Consider the following 12,134-nt stretch of genomic DNA (forward strand, 5'->3'; position numbering starts at 1 on the left):
CAACTGATTGGAAGAGATCCATATTTGTACCCATTCCAAAGAAGGGTGATCCCACAGAGTGTGAAAATTATCAAACAATATCATTAATATTGCACACAAGTAAAACCTTACTGAAGATAATTCAAAAACGGTTGCAGCAGTATATCGGGAACTTCCAGAGGTGCAGGGTGGATTCAGAAGAGGATGTAGAACAAGGTATATCATAGCTGCTGTCAGATGGACACTGGCTCAAAGCAATGAATACCAGAAAGATGTTTATTGACCAGAAAGATTTTATTGACTATACAAAAGTATTTGATTGTGTGGATCATAACAAATTGTGAATAACGTTGAGAAGAATGGGAATTCCAGAACAATTGTACTCATGAGGAACCTGTACATAGACCAGGAGGCTGTCGTTTGAACAGTACAAGGGAACACTGCATGGTTTAAAATCAAGAAGGGAGTGTGTCAGGGTTGTATCCTTTCACCATAGTTATTCAATCTGTATGCTGAGCAAGTAATCCGAGAAACTGGAGTATATGAAGAACTTGACATCATTATTGAAGGAAGAATCATTAACAACCTGCGATACGCTGACAACACAACTTTGCTTGCTGAAGGGGAGGATGACTTGAAGTGCTTACTGATGAAGATTGAAGATTACAGTCTTCAGTATGGATTACATCTCAATATAAAAAAAAATCCACACAACTGGACCTATAAGCAGCATTACGATAAGTGGAGAAAAGATTAAAGTTGTCAAAGACTTCACATTGCTTGGTTCTACAATCGAAGCCAATGGAAGGAGCAGTCAGGATATCAGACGATGTATAGCACTGGGCAAGTTGACTGCCAAGGACCTCTTTCAAGTGCTGAAGAGCAAAGATGTCTCCATGAGGACTACGGTGCACCTGACACAAGCCATGATATTTTCAGTTGCCTCATATGCATGTGAGAGCTGGACAATGAATAAGGAAGACCGAAGAAGAATTGATGCTTTTGAGATGTGGTGCTGGTGAAGAATGCTAAAAGTACCATGGACTGCTGAAAAAGCTAACGAATATGCCCTGGAGGAGGTGCAGCCGGAATGCTCCTTGGAAGTGAGAATGGCCAGACTTCATCTCACCTACTTTGGTCATGTTGTCAGAAGGGACCATTCCCTGGAGAAGAATGTCAAGCTTGGTAAGGGGAGGGTCAGCGAAGGAGGGAAAGGCTCTCAATGAGATGGATTGGCACAGTGGCTGCGGCAGTGGCCTCAAGCATAGCAGGGATCACAGAGCTAGTGTGGGACCGGGTGGTGTTTCATTCTGCTGTGCATGGGGTCGCTATGGGTTGGAGATGACTCGAGGGCACCTAACAACAACAACAATAGTGGCTTAAAACAACATGAATTTCTTTGTCTTGCAGTTTTGGAGGTTAGACATCTGATATGGGTCTTGCTGGGCTAAAATCAAGGTGTCAGCAAGGCTGTATTCCTTCTGGAGGCTCTAGGGGAGCATTCATTTTTCTTGGCTTTTCTGGCTTCTTAGTGGCTGCCAGCACACCTTGGCTGTGTCCCTTCCTCCATCTTCAAAGCCAGCAGCGTAGCATCTTCAGATCCCTAACTTTCTTGCCTTCATCTTTTACTAATAAGGACCCTTTTGATTACATTGGATCTATGCGAATTATCCAGGAATGTCTCCTCTCAAGATCCTTAGTTTAATCAAATCTACAGAGTCCCACCTGCAATGTAATTTTACATATCCCCAGGTCCCAGGGATTAGGGCCTGGACATTTTTGTGGTGCCATTCTTCTCCTACCATGCTTTGTCATAAGCACTTTCATTAAGTTACCTCATATATACACAGTAACCCTATGTGAGAGACATAATTGTCCTTATAAGAAAGGGGAGTCCAGAAAAATAAAAGGAATTTGTCTAGGAAAGTATTGGAACTAAAACACGTAGCCAGGTCTTTCTGACTGCCAAGCCTTCCTCTGGTCCCTGTTTGGCTTTCTTTTTGGAACTCATTTCTCTAGCTGCCCCATGAGATGGATCTGAAGGCTTTCTCATGTTGCTGCCTATTCGTGGCTCACCTGCCTCCTGGACCACAGAGAAAGCCAGACACTTCAGAGGACAGATCCCATATCTGCCCCACTTTGACCCAGACTTGAGCAATCATTTCTGTTCATGACGCACGTTTTCTCTGTGCATCCCTCCTTTACAGTGACCAGGCCCAGACATGGGTGGCTGGGTTAGGATTTCACTGAGGAGGAGAAGGGGCACCTTGCCCTCTGCTCACCTTCTCCACTTAGCTGACAAAAACCCCTTTGAACAGAGAGCTGAGTTCTTTTCACTCCAAAGTTAGCACCTGAGGTGTAGAAGGCATGCATCTCTAGGGCACTAACATGGTGATGGTGTCACATGAGATATTCATCATCTCTCAGCCTTTGACACAAATGGGAAGAAACAGGGTGTGCGGACAGTGGGCACCAGGAAAGGGGATGTGGAGGAAGCCTGACTGCCTTGAAAGGCAAAGGAATCCTGAAGTAAGACTTTTCTGAATTTGCAGAATTTTTTCCTCAGGGACTCTCCTTCCTGTTCCCTTTAAAACTGCCCCCAGCAATGTAAATGTAAAACTCTCCAAGTTAAAGGCAGGAGGGAGAAGTTAAATGGAGGATGTTGCATGCAAGGGAGATATTTCAATGACATTTGTGCTGTAGATTTCAAGATGAGTCATTAGTGGAGAGCGATTCCTATGTGTTCTTACATGATATCAGAGAAGCTCTGGTGGCATAGTGCCTAAGGCACTTGACTGCTAAGCAGAAGGCTGGCGGTTCAAAGCTACCAGCCACTCCTTGGAAGGAAGGTTGGGCAGTCTACTAGTGATACTGCCTCGGAAACCTAAGGAGAGGTCGCTGTGAGTTGGACAGTGAGTTTGGTTTTTGGTTTGGTCTCAGGGTGCTGCCTCTGAATAATTAGGTGCCTCTTCGTATGCACGCATGTTTGGAAGTTGGGCAGTACCGCATAAGATTTAGAAACAATATCTTGTTGGCTGGCTGTCTAATCTGTCTAATCTGTCTAAACTACTTGCTTGTAAACACTGATATGGTATTTACCATGTGCCAGGCACAGTTGTAAGCATTTTATACACACTCATTTGTTTCTTAAAATAGTCCTTATTGTATTACACCCATTTTTCAGATGACAAAACTGAAGACAAGTTAAATAATTTGCCCAAAGTCATGCAGCAAGTAATTGGCAGAGCCAGGGTTTGAACTTGGGTGTCTTGGCTCCAGAGTCCAGGCCCTGAAGTACCTGCTGTAGGTTATAGGCACCCTGAGGTAAAAAGAGGAGCATGGTTTCTACCTGTATTTACAACCTGATAGCAATGATAGAATAAGTATATATGAAAATGTATGAGAATACAGCCAACCAATAAGGAAAATAATATATTCTCAACTGTAATCTATTCAGTTATCCAATATTTACTAAATGGCCCTGAGTATCCAAAGATAAATCCAGTGTAATCATTGGATTTTGATTTAAATTTAAATTCTGTGTAATAAGTACACTAGAAGCCTGTATAGGAGACTGTGGAAGACTTCAGAAGTGGCACCAACTCAGATTGGGCGGGGGGCGGCGTGGTTAAGGAAGGAGAGGGATATATCGAAGTTGGTGATGCAAAGAGATGGGGAAAGGGCATTCTAGGCAGAGAGGATACATGGACCGAGGGCTGAACGTGAGGAAGGTGCAGGCAGTTCTGCAGCATGTAGGCGGTGGGCCAGGGAATGGGCCGGGGGGCATTATGAGCAGGGACCACAACAGAAATGATGCCTTGCCCAGCCCAAGAGGGCAGTAGCTCTGTCCCATGTTAGTAATGGGACTAGGAGGGGTCTGGAGATAAGGAAGACAGTGCCACTGCCCCCTCCTCTTCAGCTACCCCCACAAGGCCCAGTGCTGGTGGCAGCGAGCATCCTTCTTCAAGCCTGGGTTAATTTTGTCAATAGACATTGCATCCCCCAAGGAATATCTCTCCAAATGGTACTGCGTCACTCGGTTCATTACTGCTGTCATCACAGTCAAGGGCAAGAGTGATTACAGCTTGCAAGAATGTTTCTGAAGCATCAGTTGGATGTGAATTTTGCCTAAAGTAACCTGTGACCTAGATGCAGTGTTCTAGCATTTTTCTGCATTCTCTGTCACGTGTCCCTCTCCACTCAAAGCCTCACTTGTTGTCTGTGTTCTCTGAAAATAAATTGGAAGGTATAGGCAGGGATATAGGAGTCAGTCCAGGTAATAGCTCTAAAGTCCAGGGTCCTGAACAGAATTTTGGAAAGGAACTTTGTGAGTCTTCCAGTTCTGAGATGTGCCAGGGGGGCCGTCTTCATAAGCCCTGCTCCCAGCACCAGACAGGCTGCCCCTAGCCCAACAGTTCATTGAATTTATTGTTCAAATTAGACCAGAGTTGCCCTCAATCTACAGCCTTGATGATTAGATAGTAGCATTAGGATGGAGGCATGAGGGATCAAACTGCCACCTTATAGAGATGTCACTAATAAAATCCACAACGTATTGAATTGTTCATTGTTGTTGTTGTTGTTAGCTGCCATTGATTTGGTTCTGACTCATGGCGACCCTGTGTACAACAGAACGAAACACTGCCCAGTCCTGTGCCAGCCTCACAAGAGTTGCTATGCTTGAAACTACTGTTGCAGCCCCTGTGTCAGGCCATCTCTTTGAGAGTCTTTGCCTTTTGTGCTGACCCTCACTTTTCCAAGCATGATATTCTTCTCCAGGAACTGGTCCCTTGTGACAACATAACCAAAGTACATGAGACAAAGTCTGGCCATTCTCTCTTTTAAGGAGCATTTTGGATGTACTTCTTCCTAGAAAAAAATTGTTCTTTCTATTCTGGCAACTCAGTATTTTCAATATTCTTCACCAATACCACAATTTAAATGCGTCGATTTTTCTTTGGTCTTCCGTATTCATTGTCCAGCTTTCACATACATGTGAAGCAATTGAAAACATCATGGCTTGGTCAGGCACACCTTAGCCTTCAAAGTGACATCTCTGCTCTTTAACACTTTAAACAGGTCTTTTGCAACAAATTTGCCCAGTGCAAGATGATGTCTGATTTCTTAACTGCTGCTTCAGTCAACATTGACTGTGGGTCCAAGTAGAATGAAATCCCTTACAACTTCAGTCTTTTCTCCATTTATTGTGATGCTGCTTATTGATCCAGTTATGAGGACTTTTGTTTTCTTATGTTCAGGTGTAATTCATACTGAAGGCTGTTGTCTTTGATCATCATCAGTAAATTCTTCAAGTCATCTTCACTTTCAGCAAGCAAGGTTTTATCATCTGCATAGTGCAGGTTGTTAATGAGTCTTCCTCCAATCCTGATACTATATTCTTCTTCATATAGTCTAACGTTTCAGGTTATTTACTCAGCATAAAGATTGAATGAATATGGTGAAAGGACACAACCCTGATGTACACCCTTCCTGATTTTAAACCATGCAGTATCCCCTAGTTCTTTTTGAATGACTGCCTCTTGGTCTGTGTACAGGTTCCTCATGAGCACAATTAAGTGTTCTGGAATTCCCATTCTTTGCAAGGTTATCAATAATTTATGATTCACGCAGTTCAATGCCTTTTAATAGTCAATAAAACACAGGTAAACATCTTTGTAGTAGTTTTTGCTTTCAGCCAAGATCCATCTGACACCAGCAATGATGTCCCTCATTCTACATCCTCTTCTGAAGCCAGCTTGAATTTCTGGAAGTTCCCTGTCTATATACTGCTGTAACTGGTTTTGAATTATCTTCAGCAGAATTTTATTTGTGTATGTTATTGCTTGGACAAGGAATAAGGAAGGCTGAAGAAAAGTTGAGGCTTTTGAGTTGTGGTGTTCACGAAGAATACTGAAAGTTCCGTGGACTGCCAAAAGAACTAACAAATACATCCTGGAAGAAATGCAGCCAGAACGCTCCTTGGAAGCGAGAATGGCCAGACTTCATCTGACCTGCTTTGGTCATGCTGTCAGAAAGGACCATTCCCTGGAGAAGGATATCATGCTTGGTAAAGTGGAGGGTCAGCGAAAGAGGGGAAGGCCCTCAATGAGATGGACTGACACAGTGGCTGCAAGGATGGGCTCAGGTGTAGTGAGGATTGTAAGGTTGGCACAGCACCGGGCACTGTTTTGTTTCATTGTACATAGGGTTGCTATGAGTCAGAGCCAACTTGACAGCACCTAAGAACAACAACAACCATATTTTTGCTTGATAATTTCCAAATTCTGTTGGATCACCTCTCTTTGGAATGGGCATAAATATGGCTCTCTTCCAGTTGGTTGGCCAGGTAGCTGTCTTCCAAATTTCTTGTCATAAACTAGTGAGTCCCTCCAGTGCTGCATTCATTTGTTGAAACATCTCAGTGGGGATTCTGTCAGTTCCTAGAGCCTTGTTTTTCACCAGTTCCCTCAGTGCTGCTTGGACTTCTTCCTTCAGTACCATCACTTCTTGATCATATGCTGCCTCCTGAAACAGTTATATGTCAACTAATTCTTTTTGGTACAGTGACTCAATGTATTCCTTCCATCTTCTTTTGATGCTTCCTGTGTTGTTCAGTATTTTGCCGATCAAATCTAAAGTATTGCAACTCAAGGAATTGAATTCTAATTTATTTTTATTTCCATTTTTCTGGGTTTTATTTCCTGGGGTAGTAGATGATGAATGGAGACCACCCAAAGCTGTCAGTAGTAGATTAGGGCCTCCTACTCTTTTCCTGATGAAGAATTTCTTCTGATTTCTTACAGAGGATAGAGTTGTTGGGGGTGACAGTTGAATGAATAAACTGCTGTTCAGGAGGGAAGCAACTACTCTGCAAAGGCTTATTTTGTGGAGTTCAGTAAGGGCAGGTGTGGGGAAAAGGGACTGGTGGCTGTTGGCACTAGAGAGCAGCTGCCCTGGAACTTTTTATTTGATATTCTAGCATGTTACTCTGTTTCCCAACACCAAGCGTTCCTACAGAGCACATTTTCCATCTTTGGTCCCTGCACTGACCTTTAACCTCCTCCCCTTAACAGTATGTCAACCCTGCCTTTGAAAGGATGATGGGCTACCACAAAGGTGAACTCCTGGGGAAAGAACTCGCTGAATTGCCCAAAAGTGATAAGAACCGGGCAGACCTTCTCGACACCATCAACACATGCATCAAGAAGGGAAAGGTGGGTCATACAAGCAAAACAAATCCACATAGCCCTGCACAGTGCATTTTCTCCTGTGAGTTCTTATGTGATGGTCCTAGGATCTGAGTGTGTAATGATGTTATACTTCAAAGAAAAATCTTTGTTATGTTTGCCCAGTGGCTACTTAGAGATAATTTTGGACATCAAGTGTACCTTATGCTGATATAGAATCTGATGATTCTGTAAAATGAATTTGCATCCTTTGCACAACTATATCCCCCATTGTTGCTGGGTTATCATGCCTGTCTTTGAGCTGAGTCCCACCCCTCCAGCTTTTATTGCCACCCCTTTGTTTCCATTTATCTGATTCTGGGGGACTTGAAATGTATAATACTAGTATTTACAAGGCCCCCCATTTTTTTTTTTTTTTTTTTGCCTGTTTTCCCTTTTCTGATTTCTTTATTCATCGTGGTTCAGTATAGATGGGTAGCAAACTTCTCACTGCTACACCTGTTCCTCCAGTGGCTTCCACTTGCTTCCAGGCACATAGAGGCAACAGGATAAATGTAGGAAGGATTTTTCCCTCAAGGCTGTCCTCCAGGCAAACGTTGGCTCTCAAAGCTGAACTACCTGTACATTTTCTTTTAAGCATTCAGAATGCTTTCTCATGTATTATTTCTTTCATCTTCCTTTCTCTGATGTGAAGTAGTTAGATAAGCATTATATTCACTGGCTAAGGATGAATGAAAAGAGGATCGTTTTTGAGGGATACAGTAAGTTTGGATTATATATGATGGCCATAATGACTCAAAAACCATATTGGGGGAGTGAGACCAAAAAGGAAACAGGACATTGTAAACTACTCCTAAAAAATTGCCAAAAGAATCCCACCACACATCTGGTGACTTGGTATACATGCCAGTCATCCACCTCACTGGAGAGAGGGAGCAGGAAACGGCTGCCAAGAATCTCAGTTTTTGATTTAACCTGTCCCTCCCAGAAATAGTGGGTATGCCCCAGTGATCACTCTGAGGTCACTTCATCCCAGCCCAGGACCCATTTTGCCTCATCCATAGAAATTGTGCAAGGAACCAGTTTAACCCCAGGGATGCCTGGGCTGGGAGGCCACACAGGATGTTAGAAGGATGATGGGCTGTAGGGAGAGTTAAAGAGACAAATTTAAAACCAGGTCTTCCTGATGTGGGCAAATTAGTTGGGTAATCTGCGCCTCAGTTTACCCATCTATAAATTAAGAATGAGAATATTAAGCTCACAAAGTGGTTGTGAAGATTTTGAGAAAGACCTCAACAGAATCCCTGAACCAGTGATGGTTTCCTAGGAGAAGAGCAGAGACTCCGCTTCATTCCCAGCCTGGATACTGGTCACGTGTCCTGGGGCCCATAGGACAGCATGGTGGTGGGCGTGCTGAGCAGCGGTCCTCAGCACCTTGTGACTGGGAGCCTCATGTTAGTCGGCATCGCGGTGGGTGCAATGATAGAGTGTGCTGTGTGAAATGTAAGTAAAGCATGTGGGAATGTTCTTATTCAGTCTAATAAGATCCTCTGTGAAGCAGCCAGAAGCCATGACTAGAGGATTTTAAGAGCTGTCTTTGTCCATGTAGGAGTGGCAGGGGGTTTACTATGCCAGACGGAAATCCGGAGACAGCATCCAGCAACACGTGAAGATTACCCCAGTGATTGGCCAAGGAGGGTGAGAGCAAACTCTTGAACTCTTTTAGCTGAAATTAAGACTCAGGGCCCATGAAGGTGTTATATTTGCATTTTGAAATGCCAGGATAAAGATTAGACTCACAAATTCAGTAGAGTTAGACTCTAGAGAGTACATACCAAGGGCACCTCTGTTCTCTTGGCCTCAGCCCCTGATATAGCTTCGTCACTTCTCCACCCCCCACCACACACACACACCCTTTTCCTGCATATGGTCTTTTATGAAGCATCACTCCAGTTGCCCACCTCCACCTTATCATCTCTAGTTCCCTTGTCCCTACTACCCTATGAAGGGGCACAATTTCTAGGCCTTGCCCTTCATAACACAATGATCTCTGTCCAGAGCTCTCTGGCCTCAGGCCTCGCAGACAGCTGGCCTTCTCCCCTTCTATGGCACCAGCTGTCTGCTGGTGGGTGCTCTACAGGCTGACATTAGCCTTGTTCCACACGCAGTAGGAGAGCCCTGGAGGTCATTGGTTAAGGAGAAGATGGTGTGTCTGAGGTAATCTGATTCCATTTGTGTCTGGAGTAATCTGATTCCATTTCATCTCAGATTACCAGAGAAGCCTATTTATTTTGTGGGGAGATTTACAGAGCCAAACAGGATGCCCTAACACTAAATCACTGATGAGCTTTGTAAACCAGCCTGAAGGTCAACACCAACTTCACAGTATAGGTTTATAAGAGATACACAGCATTGTGTGATGTTTTGGAAAAAGAAAAGACAGCAGTGAGCATGTCAGTAGCTGGAACAGGAGAATCCCACCAGTAACTCTTAAGACAATCTGAGTGCCTCAAAGATTGTCACGTGATTAGAAAACCAGACATTCCAGAAAACCAACAAAGTGTTTGTGGATTGCTTTTCCTCCGATTTTACCTGTTTGGTTAGTTTTGAAATCATTCCCCCTTCAGTTCAGAGACCACTGCCTAGTATTTCATGCCATTTTTGTCATTGGTGGTCCTCTTTTCTTTCATTGTGGTTGGTAGTCTGGGCACTGATAGGTCCCTGACCAAGGATGACATACCACAGAGCAAGACTGCCTCCTGGGCTCTCCTCCTGAGTAGAAAAGGCTTCTGTATCACCATGCCCTAGGTGGTCAGTGCTCAAAGTCCCAGGGATGGAGACAGTGCCCATAGCTGCCATTTTGTTTTTATCATCATCATCCTTAGGCTAACTCCTCAGAAAACTTAAACTCAGAATCACTTTGTGTGTTGTAACCAGAATAACTAGTAACCAAAGCAGAGGAGAGACACTATTGTCCTGTAATTGCTGTCAGACTACATTTTTCTGATCTTTCTGATTTTACCGATAAGAGAAAGAAATCCTCTTGTCTGTCCCCTGTTACTTTTTCCCCAACTGCTGTAGGCAGTGAGCTCTCAAAGGCAATTCTTATTAAAAGTAGGGAAATTTTACCTCTTCTATTTGGTGAAGCTTCTTACAAATATAGCCATATTTTCTGTCCTCTAGAGAAAACTGAACCAGAGACAAAGAGAGAAACACGTCATTACTATAAAATCTAACATAACTCTGGATTTCATGGCAGGGCTAAGGCATCTGTAGTCCTTTGCCTGATCTCCCTGGGGTCATGAGCAAGACCATAGGCTCAGTTTCAGGATCCAGTCGACCTTGAAATAAGAAAATTTTTCTCTGCCTGAAAGCACTATCATAATGGTGCTCATGCTATGAAAAATATGGAATATTAAATATAAAAACAGAAACCATGGAATTTGGTCATTGTTCAAATGAGTCTTCTAAATAAGCTATAAAATTATTAGTGTCAGCAGAATTAAAACTAATTTTGTTTGTAGTAGCATTTCATCCTATTACTAATGATATCTATGAGCCAAACTTCAGAAGTCAGTTATAAAATGAAATACCCATTAGGAAAGTCTTTCTGAGTCGGCTGTGATTAGAAGGGAGGCACAGTTTATGAAGGCATGTGTGGGCTTGTGTGAAAAAATGCATTTTCTCTATCTTGAGCTTTGTTTAATTTTAAAATCTGCCCTAGAATGGACACTGGAGTTTTGCTTTAAGAAGACTCTGTTGATGTTTTCATTTGTTGATTTGTTGAATCATCTCATATCTGACTCACTAATAACTGATTATTTATGTTATTAGGAAAATTAGGCATTTTGTCTCCCTCAAGAAACTGTGTTGTACCACTGACAATAATAAGCAGGTACAGTATTCAGTTTGCTTCATTTGCTTTGTCAGCTTGTCCATGCGTTACAGTCTCCACTGTGCTCAGCTTGTCTTTCTCCATAGCTTATTGTAGTTGCCAATTAAGAAGGTTTATGGGAATTAGGCTCCTCTGACAAATACTAAAAAAAATTCCCCTGCAAGCCTGTACTGCTTTATTAGTGGTGCAAATCAGTTTTGATTTAGCTTGTGGCTGAGCTCTAGACTAATATATTTTATGAGGACATAAAACTCTGCCTCAAAAAAAAATGTTCTATTTCCTATCTTAATTTTTAAAACAAATGAAAAGTTTATATCCATTTGAGCATTTCACTCCTACAAATTCCTATCAAAACCAAGAATCATTGCAAATTAGTACTGTGATCTTTTTACCATTATATCATGCAAAGCAATACATTTGAGTGTTATCTTCTGAAGTAACAGAATTTTAATAAGCTGCTATATTTAAGAATTTTCCATGGTTTTATAACACAGAGAAACCTTGGTATCTCTTTAGATTTGTTGTTATTTTTTCTATTTAACTCAGGCTTTTAGTACTGGATTATGTGTACTTTCATGTTTTAAAATTTGTTGGTTAAAAGGGACTCCACAAACATAATTACCAATGATCTGTTTTTGAAAGCATATAAAATTTGGTCTTTGACTTTGATGGAGATTTTTAAAAAGTGGACAGTATCTCTAAGGGACATGAAGGGCTTCTGGGCATGATGCCATTTCAGTCAAACTTGATGGAGACCTGTGAAGTATGTGATCAGATGGTGAAGTCCAGGCAGGGAAAGGAAATAAACTGGGGACAGCAGATCCCAGGGACACTTTGGCCCCTTTGGTGAGAAGTGGTCTCCTCAAGAGAAAGCTGAGAGTAAGTCTAGTCAGACACACAAGGCTAGTTAGTAGTCTTAATGCATTAGAATGTGTCCATACCCATATACTTTTTCATAATGCTCTTTTAACATAAAATGTCTGAGTATTTCATCTGGAATTAGGAAACTGTCATATAAGAGAGTCATACACGTAGGTAAATCCATGAAGACCCCTGAGAAAGGAAAGAAATTG

General features: G+C 42.4%; 1 protein-coding gene across 1 annotated transcript in view; it reads left to right on the forward strand.

The window, feature by feature from the left end:
* PDE8B (phosphodiesterase 8B) overlaps window positions 1-12,134 on the forward strand; it is a 464,520-nt gene that overhangs the window by 342,272 nt on the left and 110,114 nt on the right. Inside the window, exons 8-10 of the mRNA XM_042781328.1 lie at window positions 7,053-7,193; window positions 8,776-8,864; window positions 11,001-11,061. Coding sequence (XP_042637262.1) covers window positions 7,053-7,193; window positions 8,776-8,864; window positions 11,001-11,061 — 291 coding nt within the window. The remainder of the gene's footprint in view (window positions 1-7,052; window positions 7,194-8,775; window positions 8,865-11,000; window positions 11,062-12,134) is intronic.

This window comes from Orycteropus afer, unplaced genomic scaffold (genome assembly GCF_000298275.1).
Source record: "Orycteropus afer afer isolate SDZICR_OR568_19922 unplaced genomic scaffold, OryAfe1.0 scaffold00107, whole genome shotgun sequence".
NCBI classification, from domain to species: Eukaryota; Metazoa; Chordata; class Mammalia; order Tubulidentata; family Orycteropodidae; genus Orycteropus; species Orycteropus afer.